The sequence below is a fragment of the Gigantopelta aegis genome, chromosome 9, assembly GCF_016097555.1.
Source record: "Gigantopelta aegis isolate Gae_Host chromosome 9, Gae_host_genome, whole genome shotgun sequence".
Lineage (NCBI taxonomy): Eukaryota > Metazoa > Mollusca > Gastropoda > Neomphalida > Peltospiridae > Gigantopelta > Gigantopelta aegis.
In genome coordinates this window covers 13897244-13911268 of record NC_054707.1, presented here as the reverse complement: position 1 = coordinate 13911268, position 14025 = coordinate 13897244, and the positions used below count along the sequence as shown (strand labels likewise).

At 37.2% G+C, this 14025-nt stretch overlaps 1 protein-coding gene across 1 annotated transcript in view; it reads right to left on the bottom strand.

The window, feature by feature from the left end:
- Positions 1 to 1777: 1777 nt before the first annotated feature.
- LOC121381457 overlaps positions 1778 to 14025 on the bottom strand; it is a 31391-nt gene continuing 19143 nt past the window's right edge. Inside the window, exons 4-7 of the mRNA XM_041510774.1 lie at positions 8396 to 8652; positions 6044 to 6220; positions 4130 to 4271; positions 1778 to 2350 (exon numbers count right to left, since the gene is read on the bottom strand). Coding sequence (XP_041366708.1) covers positions 2310 to 2350; positions 4130 to 4271; positions 6044 to 6220; positions 8396 to 8652 — 617 coding nt within the window. The 3' untranslated portion in view covers positions 1778 to 2309. The remainder of the gene's footprint in view (positions 2351 to 4129; positions 4272 to 6043; positions 6221 to 8395; positions 8653 to 14025) is intronic.

The window sequence follows — 14025 nt, the reverse complement described above, 5'->3', positions numbered from 1 at the left end:
GCTATAACTCGGACAAAAATGGGTAAATCTCCATACAAATCAAACTTGATTTGTACGTGATAAAATGTCTGCTCAATATCTTAAGGCATTCCCCTACAAAAGCAGAACAATTATATGAGGTACAGACATAATGACAGACAGACAGAATGACGGAGACGAAACGTTTTATCCCCTCCGGCTGGACTGGTAGGGGACTAATAATAATAATAATAATAATAATAATAATATATAATAATAATAATAATAAAAACAATATTAATTATATTAAATAATAACTTTTGGTGCATGTATACTATAATAATAATTACTTTATTATTATTATTATTATTATTATTATTATTGCTGCTGTTATTGTTGCTTGTTTATTTGTTTGTTTATTTATTTATTTAACTATAATTGTTCATATTTTTATAGTAATGCAATAGACTTTTTACAGGGAAAAAGTCCGATATTAGGGAATAAACATATAAAGATATGTGTACAAAACATCAATATATATATATCAGTCAAAAAGGTTAAACGTATAATCTCGAAAACAACAACAACACACACACACACACACACACACACACACACACACACACACACACACACACACACACCCACCTCTACCTGAAAAGAAAATTAAGACCAGATCTTGTTGTTGTTTTCCGGCAGAGAAAACAGATTTTTCTCAAAAGTCGAAATTGGGGCATTAAGCGGTTTGTTTTATGTTCTTGTTGATTTGGTTTCAGGACATATCCTATCAACATATTTCTGGTGGATGACATACTGTTGCCTTTGGGCATTTTGAGATATATTGCTTTAAACCAACCGCCTGCCCTCTTCCAGCTTCATTATCAGTATTGTTTCAACACAAATCAAGTTTGTTTTGTGTAACGACACCACTAGAGCACATTGATTTAGTAATCATCGGCTATTGGATGTTAAATATTTGGCAATTCTGACGTTCAGTCATACAGATGAAACCCGCTATATTTTCTGTTAGTAGCAAGGAGTCTTTTATATGCACCATCTCACAGATAGGATAGCACATACCACGGCCTTTGATATACCATTCGTGGTGCACTGGCTGGATAGAAAATATAGAAAAGTATATATATTATAAAAATGGTTTACATACACAATTCGACGACAACTGGGAACCTTGGTTGAGAATTCTAGCACGCTATAGTTGAGACATTTATTACTTGTATTACATACATGTATTCTTTAATCACGATGCCAAATTGGGAAATATATCTACTTATCTTTTATCCTTACCATATATCTTTATTTAAACTATATTTTATTTCCGCTTTGCAATTGCTCTATTTAGTTCTGATATCAATATGTTATATTACTTTCATATTAAGATTATATAAGGCAATGAACTCAGGGTCCCATCACTGACATTTCCATAACATATTTCTGGGAAAATAAACTATTTTTAAAAAGATAATAATAATCATAATTAAACGTTTTTCCCGTGCACAACGTCCAAAAGAAACTTTACATTCATAACAATTTTAATAATTTGATAAATGTTGTTGCTAATCTAAAAGAACCAATTTAGAAACCACGTTGCAAACACTTTGCATTGTGCATTGTGACGTTTACATGTTAAACTTTATAATACTTTCATATCCCACTGTACCGTTTGTTGGTTTTTTATAATACAATTTTAAGCCGTGTAAAGTTTCCTTTGGACGTCAGTATAGAGAGATAGAGATATAGAGAGATAGATACGAGATAGATACGAGATAGATACGAAATAGACATAGATAGATAGATAGATAGATAGATAGATATGTAGGTAGGTAGACAGACATACACACAGACACAAAGACAGACAGATCAATAGATAGATTGATAGATAGATTGATAGATAGAATACTTCATGACCTTAAATGTAATTTGTCTTACATCGACAGACCACACGATCCACGTAAGAAAATGATATAAAACAGACAATAAACTGACAACATACACACACAATAGATGAAAATACATAAATAGGTTACTTAAAAACAATGTAATATTTAATTAATAACAGTAACACTATATCGCAGTTTAAAACAATATATACATCTGGAAATTAATTGTGAACATTTCGTGGAGACCAAACACTGGAATTAATGTTCTGTGTACTCGGATGATAATGAAAAAGATTGACATTCTTTGCAGTAACATACGTTACTGAAATGTAAGTGACACAATAGGGACAACATTTAGTGGGGTAGTCAGCATATCCGTACGCATTGGGATATCAAGATGACTGACGGCTTCAACCGGCACCGAGAGAGAAGTCGCTCTGAATCTCCGTGTGTCTAGGAACAAGTCGGATTGATGGCACTGTTACTCGGTGGTGCTGAATTAAAAACAACAAATTCAATCAATCAATCAATCAATCAAAGTTAAGGCTTGTTTTGTTTACCAATACAACTAGAGCACATTGATTAATCAATCATCGGCTACTGGATGTCAAACTTTTGGTAATTCTGACACGTAGTCATCAGGAAAAACCGGCTACGTTTTGCTTAATCCAGCAAGGGATCTTTTATATGCAGTTTCCCACAAACAGGAAAGAACATACCACGGCCTTTGTTTAGTTGTGGTGCATTGGTTGGAACGAGAATCAATAAATCAAGTGCTTACATCCAATGAACGTTAAGGACATTTGTCTTGGGTATATCCAGGTAAAATGTGTCAAAGACCGGGGAAAAAAATAAAAATTCAATTCAATTTATTTTCGTGCCTATACAAATTAAGGTTCAAGAACACTGCCCTGGACACACACACACCTCAGCTATCTGGGCTTCTTTTCGGATAGAGGGTTAATGGTTATATAGTTAGAGGATAGTTAAAAAGAAGTCGGTATAGTGGACTAAACACCTCCCCACTGAATGATACGAACCCATTACGTACTAGCCTTAAATCATTCAGACAAATAATTTATGCGAATGCTATTGTGTACGAAGAATATCTTTCATTAATACAGAAAATATATTAGAAAGGAAAGGCACGTTTGTTAAAAGACACCTCAGCACATGCTAAATACAAACGTTTGATGTCTAAGATATGGTCACATCATTATTTGGTCAATAGAGAAGAGAGAACAGTAAAGTTTGTTTTATTTAACGACACCACTGGAACACATTGATGTATTAATCATCGGCTATTGGATTTCAAATATTTGGTAAGTTTGACATGTAGTCTTAGAGAAGAAACGTTAAAGTTTGTTTTGTTTAACGACACCATTAGAGCACATTGATTTATTAAATTTCGGCTATTGGATTTCAAACATTGGGTAATTTTGACATGTAGTCTTAGAGAGAAAAAGTAAAAGTTTGATTTGTTTGATGACACCACTAGAGCACACAATAGTCTTTGGCTATTGGATGTCAAACATTTGGTGAAAATGACATATAGTCTTAGAGAGGAAACCCGCTACATTTGTTTCATTTGTAGCAATGGGTCACAGACTGGGTAGCACATGTCACTGTCTTTGATATACAAGTCGTAGTGTAGTGGCTGGAACGAGATACAGCCCAATGGACACATCGACGGGGATCGATTCCACACAGACCGCGCATCAGGCGAGAGTTTTAACACTGGGCTAAGTCCCGCCCTAGAGAGGTGTGGAAATCCGCTGCTTACACATGGGCTATAACGCCTTCTGACAAAGCTGCACATGCCCTTGCACAGAACTACCTCGTCCTGTGATAAACCTGTCCGCGTGGTTGGGACGAAGGAAAGAAACGAGACCATGGAGGGCGATCGATCCTGGGACCCATCACATCTCAGATAAGCGCTCTACCGTAAGCTACATCCCGTCACTTGCAGAAATAGACAAACGAAGAAGAGAGCAGATATAACTGACACTGAAGTTGATGTTGAGCGTTATTTGTGGGGTTTGGAGCGTGTCTTTGGTGGATAGGGTCGAGGTTTTTTTTATTGCAATACAGTTGTTGATTTTTTATTTGGGGTTCTCGGGATGATGTTGTTGTTGTTTGTTGTTTGTTTTTGTTTTTTTTTGTTTTGTTTTTTTTTGGGGGGGGGGGGTTGTTGTTTTTGTTTGGGGTTTTTTGTTACCGTTTTTCTTTTTGCAATATAGATGGCTAACAAAAACCACATCAACAACAGTTACCAGTTGGTCCGAGATATAACTTCATCCGAGTCTTTGGCCTACACCCGGCGTGCAATCCTCCACAACGTAAGTCGATTCTTGTCCCATCAGTGTTGCGGATCCACTCACCCCAGGGACACGCACCAAACAACTCAAAGTCCAGCTGAAAACAGTAATTATTTCATATTACAACGGCTTTCGATACAAGAACGTTACCAGTACGGCAGCCAACCTCTAAACCCAAACTTAAAGTATAACGTCGATCTTTTTTTTTCATTATACATATTTTAATATATCATAATACAATTATTGTCCATTAATAAAGTTAAGCTCGGAGAAAAGATTATTTATATTTATAATAGATCTACGTATCACTCTTCACAATGTCCTGCAATGTATTATTATGTGATAAATATGCAACTATATGGTGGATCATGGTTAATATATTATGCGAATGTGATAAACTATGGATAATGTATTATGTGTATGTATAAAAAAAATAAAAAATTATGTGATATATATTTAATATGTTATGAATAATGTATACGTTTGTTTAAAGGGACATTCCTGAGTTTGCTGTATTGTAAGATGTTTTTGACTATTAAAATATTTCTACGATTAAATTTACATATTAAATTTATTTTCTTGTTTAGAATATCAGTGTGTATATTCGATGAGTTTCTGGTCATCTTAATTTTTGTAAGACGCACAAACTGGATTTTGTCTTCAAATAATTTCGTACGTACGAAAAAAATAATAGTTTAGGAAATAAAATGTAACTTAACCTAATATAAATACTAGAGTGATCTGAAACACGTTTAATTACAGCCACTAATATTTTATGCAGAAAAATGTATTTGATATGTAATTACAATTGTAAAAAAGTCTCTGTTAGCCGATAACATCTTAAAAATTGCAGCAAACTCAGGAATGTCCCTTTAAGCTATGTTTATATGTTAAAGTTTGTTTGTTTTGTTTAATGACACCACTAGAGCACACTGATATATTAATCATGGGGTACTGGATGTCAAACATTTGGTAATTTTGACATATAATCTGCTGCAATTTTCGTTAGTGCAACAACAATCCTGATGTACCGATTGTAACTGAAAATAAATCACTGTGGAGGGGGCACTAAAACTGGATAGTGTAGTTAAGGATGTACTGTACATCAAGATAGTCCCTGTCGGTGGTCAATTGGCGTAGTTCTCGCTCCAGCCTGTGCCCCACGACTGGTATATCAAAGGCCGTGGAATGTGCGATCCTGTCTATGGGATGTTGCATATAAAAGACCCCTTGCTACTGACGAATAAATGTAGCGGGTTTTCTCTCAAAGACTCAGTCATAAATACCAAATAGAAGGAAGGAAATGTTTTATTTAACGACGCACTCAACACATTTTATTTCGGTTATATGGCGTCACACATATGGTTAAGGACGACAAAGATATTGAGAGACGAAACCCGCTGTCGCCACTTCATGGGCTACACTTTCTGATTGTCAGCAAGGGATCTTTTATATGAACCATCCCACAGACAGGATAATACATGCCACGGCCTTTGTTACACCAGTTCTGGAGCACTGGCTGGAACGAGAAATAGCCCATTGGGTCCACCGACGAGGATTGATCCTACACCGACCGCGCATCAAGCGAACGCTTTACTACTGGGCTACATCCCGCCCCTTAAATACCAAATATGTCACATACAATAGCCGACTATTTTTGTTGTACTTCAGTTGCGCATTCAAACAAGTGCTGTTTTACTTCTTCTTTTTTTTGTATTCTTTGTTTTTAGGTTGTTGCTTTTGTTGTGTTTTGGTATTATTCTTCCCCCTACCCGTCCTCGTTTGTTTGTTTTTTTCCATTCTTTCCTTTGTTTTTATGGGGCTTTTTGTTTTTGTCTTGTTTTATGTTTTATCAGTGTAAAAACTAACGTTTCTGTCGACAATCAGCCCAGTTCCAGTCGTGTCTATACTAAATGTTCCTTCTGGTCCACATTTCGCTCTTCCTGTGCAATGCATTATGCAGCAATCGGCTGCTTCACCGTAATCTTGCGGCGTGTCGGAAACTGTCTTCGCAAATGTTCTATCTGTTCGGTTCACTTCCATTGACTGCAGTAAAAATAAATTGATCAAAGGTCTGGTAGATAGAACACATTTAATCGCTAGACACACAGAATCGGTTATCTTGTAGTGTTTTGTTGAAGAGGATAAGTAGATACATCGTGTATGTCATATGTTAGTGAATATACTTCAATACCACTGAAATGCATTTACTGCTAGTAACTGAACTTACTTAGTACTGCTATGGGTCTTACTACAGCTACTGGTCTTACTACTGTTACTGGTCTTACTACTTCTACTGGTCTTAGTACTGCAACTGGTCTTACTACTGGCTACTGGTCTTACTACAGCTATTGATTTTACTACTGGCCACAGGTCTTACTACTGGCTACTGGTCTTACTACTGGCTACTGGTCTTACTACAGCTATTGATTTTACTACTGGCCACAGGTCTTACTACTGGCTACTGGTCTTACTACAGCTATTGGTCTTACTACAGCTATTGACCTCACTACTGGCTATTTGTCTTACTATAGCTACTGATCTTACTACTGGCTACAGGTCTTACTACTGGCTACTGGTCTTACTACAGATATTGGTCTTATTGCTTGCTATTTGTCTTACTACAACTATTGACCTTACTATTGGCTACTTGTTTTACTACTGGGTACGGGTCTTACTACTAGCTATATCTCTTACTACAGTTATTGGTCTTACTACTGGCTACTGGTCTTACTACTGGCTACTTGTCTTACTACACCTATTGGTCTTGCTACTGGCTACTGGTCTTACTATAGCTACTGGTCTTACTACAGCTATTGATCTTACTGCTGCTGCTGGTTTTACTACTGGCTACTTGTCTTACTACTGGCTACTGGTCTTACTACGGCTATTGATTTTACTACTGGCTACTGGTCTTACTACAGCTATTGGTCGTACTACTGGCTACTTGTCTTACTACAGCTATTGGTCTTACTACTGACTACTGTTCTTACTACAGCTACTGGTCTTACTACAGCTATTGGTCTTACTACTGGCTACTGGTCTTACTACGGCTATTGATTTTACTACTGGCTACTGGTCTTACTACAGCTATTGGTCGTACTACTGGCTACTTGTCTTACTACAGCTATTGGTCTTACTACTGGCTACTGGTCTTACTACAGCTACTGGTCTTACTACAGCTATTGGTCTTACTACTGGCTACTTGTCTTACTACAGCTATTGGTTTTACTACAGCTATTGGTCTCACTACTGCTACTGGTTACAGGACTTACTACTGCTACTGGTCTTACTACAGATACTACAGCTACTGGTCTTACCACTGGCCTTACTGCTGCTACTACTCGTACTACTATAATGGTCTTACTTCTGGTCATACCACAGCTACTGGTCATAATACTGGCTACTGGTCTTAATACTGGCTACTGGTCTTAATACTGCTACAAGTCTTACTACAGCTACTGGGCTTACAATTGCTACTGGTCTTAATGCTGCTACTGGTCATACTGCCGCTGTTGGTTTTACCACTGGTTACTGGTCTTAATGCTACTAGTTGTCTTGTACTACTACTACTACTACTACTACTACTACTACTACTACTACTATTGGTATTACTACTTCTATTGGTATTACTGCAGCTATTAGTCTGACTACTGGATACTGGTCTTACAACTGCTACGGATCTTGTTACAGCTTCTGATCTTATTACAGCTTCTGAACTTACTACAGCTACTGCTCTTTCTACTATTACATGTCTTACTACTGCTAGTGGTCTTACCACTGGTTGGCTACTGTCTTACTGCTGCTACTGATCTCGCTGCTGCTACTGGTCTTACTACAGCTACTGGTCTTACAGCTGCTACTGGTCTTACTGCTGCTACTGGTCTTGCTGCTACTGGTCTTACTGCTGCTATTGGTCTTACTGCTGCTATTGGTGTTACTGCTGCTATTGGTGTTACTAGTGCGACTGGTCTAACTGCTACTAGTCTTACTGCTGCTATTGATCTTACTAGTGTTGTTGGTCTTACTGCAGCTATTGGTCTTACTAGTGCTGCTTGTAATACTACTGGTCTTACTACAGCTACTGGTCTTACTGCTGTTGCAACTCAGTCAATGATAATAAATACTGCAACAACCGTCACTTGTGCCGCCACTTTTGCTGCTGTTGATGACAATGCCAAAATAATAACAAAACCTTACAGTACGTATCATCATATATACCTGAATATATACTCGAATTTTGGAGTAGTCTGTCTTGTGATATGAAGATATCTTTGTCTTACAGTCTGGATTGGCATTCGTCGGATAGTATGCTGTGTTTACCACATTCAGAGTCACATACTCGGTAGGCGTACTGCTGTTAATACCGTGGCAGTAGATTTTCACTTTTGCATGTCTATATAGAGGTGGAGAAATCCAGTATTCACCATCTCCGTACTGACTGTTACACGCCTTCACTTCAGAACATGATCTGATTTCTGAAATATACACCCAAAATGTATTTACCAAGAAAATGTTTTTATTGACATTGTTCTTGTTTCTGTGGACAATAAATTAAAAACAAATCCAACAAACAACCGCGTTTTCATTTTAACTTATTTTTGTACTCATATCCAATTAAAGTTCAAGCACGCTGTCCATGACAGTGGGTTAATTGTTAGTTGTTTATGAGATAGAAGAGGGTGTAGTGGTATATGCAATTAAAGTTCAAGCACGCTGTCCATGACAGTGGGTTAATTGTTAGTTGTTTATGAGAGGGTGTAGTGGCATTACTGCTACTCATTGAGTAATTAAAACTCGCTCGGTGTGAGCCGGTATAGTACAGTTTATTTGCTTTAAACATTGCGGCTCATAGGCTTAACATATACAATGAGACATAAACAGAAATATAAACATGAGAGATTGTGTATTTGGAAGATGGACATTCAAATGAGTTGAGAACGTAACTAGTTTGTCTGTGAGATATTTACCAAAATTACAGAGTTCTTTTTCGTTTTAAACAAATAATAATTGTACAATTTATACACTGGTGGTATGAACCAACAATAAATCTTAATATAACGGGATCGTAGATCTATATACAATGGACATATCAATATAAAATGATATTCATCTTCTATGTCGTCCTTATTTCACAATTTACATTTTCTTTGTGATCTTTCTATGCCATAAATAGCTCCCTTGTTCAATGAGCGGCTGATACGAAGAAACACAAAATGTTGTAATTGGTGTTGTATAATACTAGTAGTCAGGAGTTGATATTCTGAGGTAATATTGTAAACAGAGTGTGTCTGGGGTATGTAGGAAAAGCATTTATGTACATTTGATAAAAAAACAGTGTTTGATTTTCAACCAAATTAACGAATCTACATATTTTACAATGGAAACATTATTTAAAAGCACTTTATTTTTTGTAAAGTAGAACAAGACCCCCGCCTTTCCGTTTACTTCTAGAAAAATACTTACATTCATATTCGTATGTATTATACTGCATTTTGGCAAAAATCCCACAAATCAGCAAAATGATCGTAACTCATGTACACAATAACCTATGGATATGCAGTTTGGTTCATTTTGTTCGGTTTACAATTCTGCATTAGCTTCTACAATCATGTCATGGTACAAGCCCAATCTCGTGTCATTAACCTTCGAGCACGGCAAGTACCAAATACAATACACTAAACTATTTTGGTTAATTATAATTAACGTAAAAACCCCAGTTGCAATGTGTGTGTGTGTGTGTGTGTGTGTGTGTGTGTGTGTGTGTGTGTGTGTGCGTGCGTGCGTGTTATTATTATTATTATTTTCAGTAGTAGTGGTATTAATGTAGGTGGGGTTTTTTATTTTATTAATAATAATTTTTAATAACCTAGCAAATGTTTTTTCGGCACATTTGCTGAACACAATTTGTAGCCCCATACAAAAATGTGTGTATATTCTATTTGCAAAAGGAAAACAAATTAGTGAACGTTTAAGTCAATAATAGAAACATTTTTCATTTTTATGAAATTGAGGTCCCGGCTGGAGTTTCTGGTACATGCAATTATACTACACGCAATAGAGCATAGTGTGCTCGACAGCACACACAGTACAACATAGCATTTGATATTTACAAAAACAGCATAGTGCGTTCGACTTGTTTCATTTGGTGCGCATTCCCAAACCCAGTGGAATATATTCCAATACAAAATGAAGACGATGGTTAATGTAATGATGATCGTTGTATAGAATCGACTATATTGACTTGTTTACACCTGCTAAAACCCATTCAGACTGTACAAGTAATTATAGGGAATATCTAAACACACTAAATTTTAACTGCATATTTCCAACCACAGTAGAACATATTCCAATGGAAAATGAAGACGATGGTTAGTGTAATGATGATCGTTGTATAGAATGGACTATATTGAGTTGTTTACACATGTTAAAACTCATGCAGACTGTATACGTAATTATGGGGATATCTAACAAACTAAAGTTTAACTGCACATTCCCAACCCCAGTAGAACATATTCCAATAGAAAATGACAACAATTTACGTATTAATGTGTTTAAATCCGATTGTATTCCCGCTTATCTCTCAGATAAAGAAAGTAAAGCAATTAATTTATTAATCTATAAAAATCACTATGTATGCGTTAAGATCTGAGTAAATTATTAAATGTCCAAAATAAACATATAAAAAACCTCAAAACACTATTGTGTTTAAAATGTTGTTACATACAAACTGATAATGTGTGTAATACCTTCTCATTGTTAAAAGGAGTATCACCAAAAATAGAAGACAAAATATCCAAAAATAATAACCATTTTAAATAGTATATATGTCTATTTGTTATTGTTAGATCTGTTTAAACATGAATGTATATAGATGAAAAAAATCCCCTAGAGGTGTTGTTAAAATGTTTAGCAAAAATAAGTGATAAAATAGCTAATATTGAACCAAAACCAATGAAGAATGTACCACCAGAAAGAAAATATCACCTAAATGATATATTGGTAATAACATTCTCTACATATTACTGGTGGATACCGAGGGGTTGCACATTACTTGTATAATTTAAAAGTTAGATTCCAGTGTTTTCCAAAATCGACATGGTTATGATTCCCACCTTATAATTTAAGGAATATGAAAGTTTGAAAACAAAATGTATGTTATTCCTAATAGCATGCAGAAATATATTTCATTCTCATTTAGCAAATTTAGATTTATTTATAGTCTTCAATTTTTGTCTGCATCACTAGATAAATTGCCATGTGGTATGGATAATTTACCAATAACCAAAATGTGTTTTTACTACAGAGCAATTTGAGCTAGTAAATAAAAAAGGTTTTTACCTGTATGATTATATGCAATACATGTGATAAACCGCTGCCATGTAAACGTATATTTTATAATCCGTTAGTAGTAGGGAGGCCTATAAGGGACCTTGACCTACTTTCCTGTGACCTTGATGACGTCACGGTCGTGTCACGTGAACTGGCCTCGTCCTACTGAACCGGTCCCATCCTACCGGCCTCGCCCTACTTAGACCGGTCCTGACCTACGAAGGCCAGACCAATGAGTATAAAAAAAAAGGTATTTTTTCACTCGCCGAAAACAACCAGATCTATGTTTGTTTTACTTCATATGATATTTGCATTTTTGTGTCTTGTTGCACTCTATCTGGAACGAACACAATTACATCGAGATATTCGAGCAGTGTTAGAAGCAGCAGCAGTAGGGACGAGGACGACGTTTTGGTCTGCAAATGTTCAGAAAGACATACAATCAAATGTAAAGTAGTGACAACCAAACAAGATGAGAAGGAGAGTTCTCATTATGTGGATCAAATGGATGCTACACGCGAAATTGGGGATAGAATTGAAGAGGGCGAACTCGTGGATGAACCCACAGATCAGAAGGATGCTGGTCATGAAACAGATCCTGACTATGCTGTTTCCTACGATGCTGACGATGAAGACGAATGGACAGATGCAGCTCGTGAGTACGCCACAGATGCTGCCTATGAGGATGACTGGTATTCGAGACGTTAATTGTTCTGTCATCATTCCAAAATGAGCCATTTCTATACCCAGATCCTGACGTATGCTCGATGGCCCATACAGTTACGTCAAAAACCAAAGGAACTCGCCAAGGCCGGTTTCTACTACACTGGAAACCACAATGCCATCATGTGCTTCTGCTGTGGTCTACGCACCTACTGGTGGAAGAGAAGATGGACGATCCAGTGATGGGATATTACAGACTTTCTCCAATATGTCCCCATGTGAACAATGTGTTCAGACATTAAATGTTTCAAACACGTGTAAGACACCTGTATGTTTTTGTAATAACTGTATGCTTTGTCATATATTTTATGTACTACATTTCTGAATCTGTAGCTCAGTGGTACAGCGCTCGCTCGATGCGCGGTCGGTCTGGAATCGATCCCCGTCGGTGGACCCATTGGACTATTTCTCGTCACAGCCAGTTCACCACGACTGGTATATCAAAGGCCGTGGTATGTGCTATCCTGTCTGTGGGATGGTGCATATAAAAGATCCCTTGCTGTTAATCGGAAAGAGTAGCCCATGAAATGGCGACAGCGGGTTTCCTCTCAATATCTGTGTGGTCCTTAACCATATGTCTGACGCCATATAACCGTAATTAAAACGTGTTGAGTGCGTCGTTAAATAAAACATTTCTTTCTTTCTTTCTGTTGTGTAGTAATAAATTGTTGTATCTTTTGAATCTGTTATTTATAAATAGCATGACTTTGTGACCTATAGGTCAGTTGGGAATCACGTCTCGGTTGGAACGGTACCTCGATGGATTTACTTTACTTGATATATGTTTTTCTAGTGTACATATGTGTCCGAGTGTGTCCCCTAGTCTGGCTCAGTGGGGTTCTGTGTGGGAATTTTATAAATCAGATGAGATGGCAAGTTCATTTATGTTTGATACTTCTGTGTGACAGACAGACACAAGTTCAAATGTTAAAATAGCAAGGGAAAGTCACAGGAAGAAGGTATATAAATAAAATAGTTTTGAAAACTCGTCATTTGAGGTAGAACCTTCAGAAGAGCAACATGTCAGACCAATACAAGTTATATGTACCCGACGTAGACAAGTGGACCCTTTTCTACAAGCTGCAGGCACAAGGAAAACTTCAACCTCATTTTCCAGTTCAACGTGGTCGGAAAAGTCAGATCATGTACAACGATGTCCAGAACTCTACGATGCCACATGGAAAAGAAAAGAAAACGAGGAACCGAACAAGCCCCCGTCACCCAAAGTCGTCATGGAAACCCCCACACAACAAAATGGTAGAGCAAGCCAGGGCCGATCTGAAGTGGAAACAACAACAACAAACTGTTACGGGTTGGAAAGACCCGAAACGGCAGAAGCATTTCTAAAAATATTACAAAAAGGAACTATGTGGGTCAGATATCGCCAGTTCACGTCGAGCACTTCAACAGTCAACATCATGAATCAGAATTGATTTATTCCTGAACATGTCATGAACAGAAGATCGTGTCCCGTATGTCCAGACGTTTTGAAAACCATCAAACATGATACGTCATTGGAAGATCTTCCATTCAACTCAACTCCAAGCTCCTATGGCTCCAGCTCCTATAGCTCCGGCTCCTATAGACCAGGCTCCTACATCTCCTATGGTTCTATAGCTCCTGATCTGGCTCCTAGGGCTCATATGGCTCCTGCTCCAGCTCCTACGGCTCCGGCTCTTAGGGCTTCTATTGCTCCTGCTCTGGCTCATATAGCTCCTGCTCCTATGGTTCATATAGCTCCTGCTCCTATGGCTCCTGCTTTCCTAATCCATCCCTTCACCATGATCGTGTGGAAA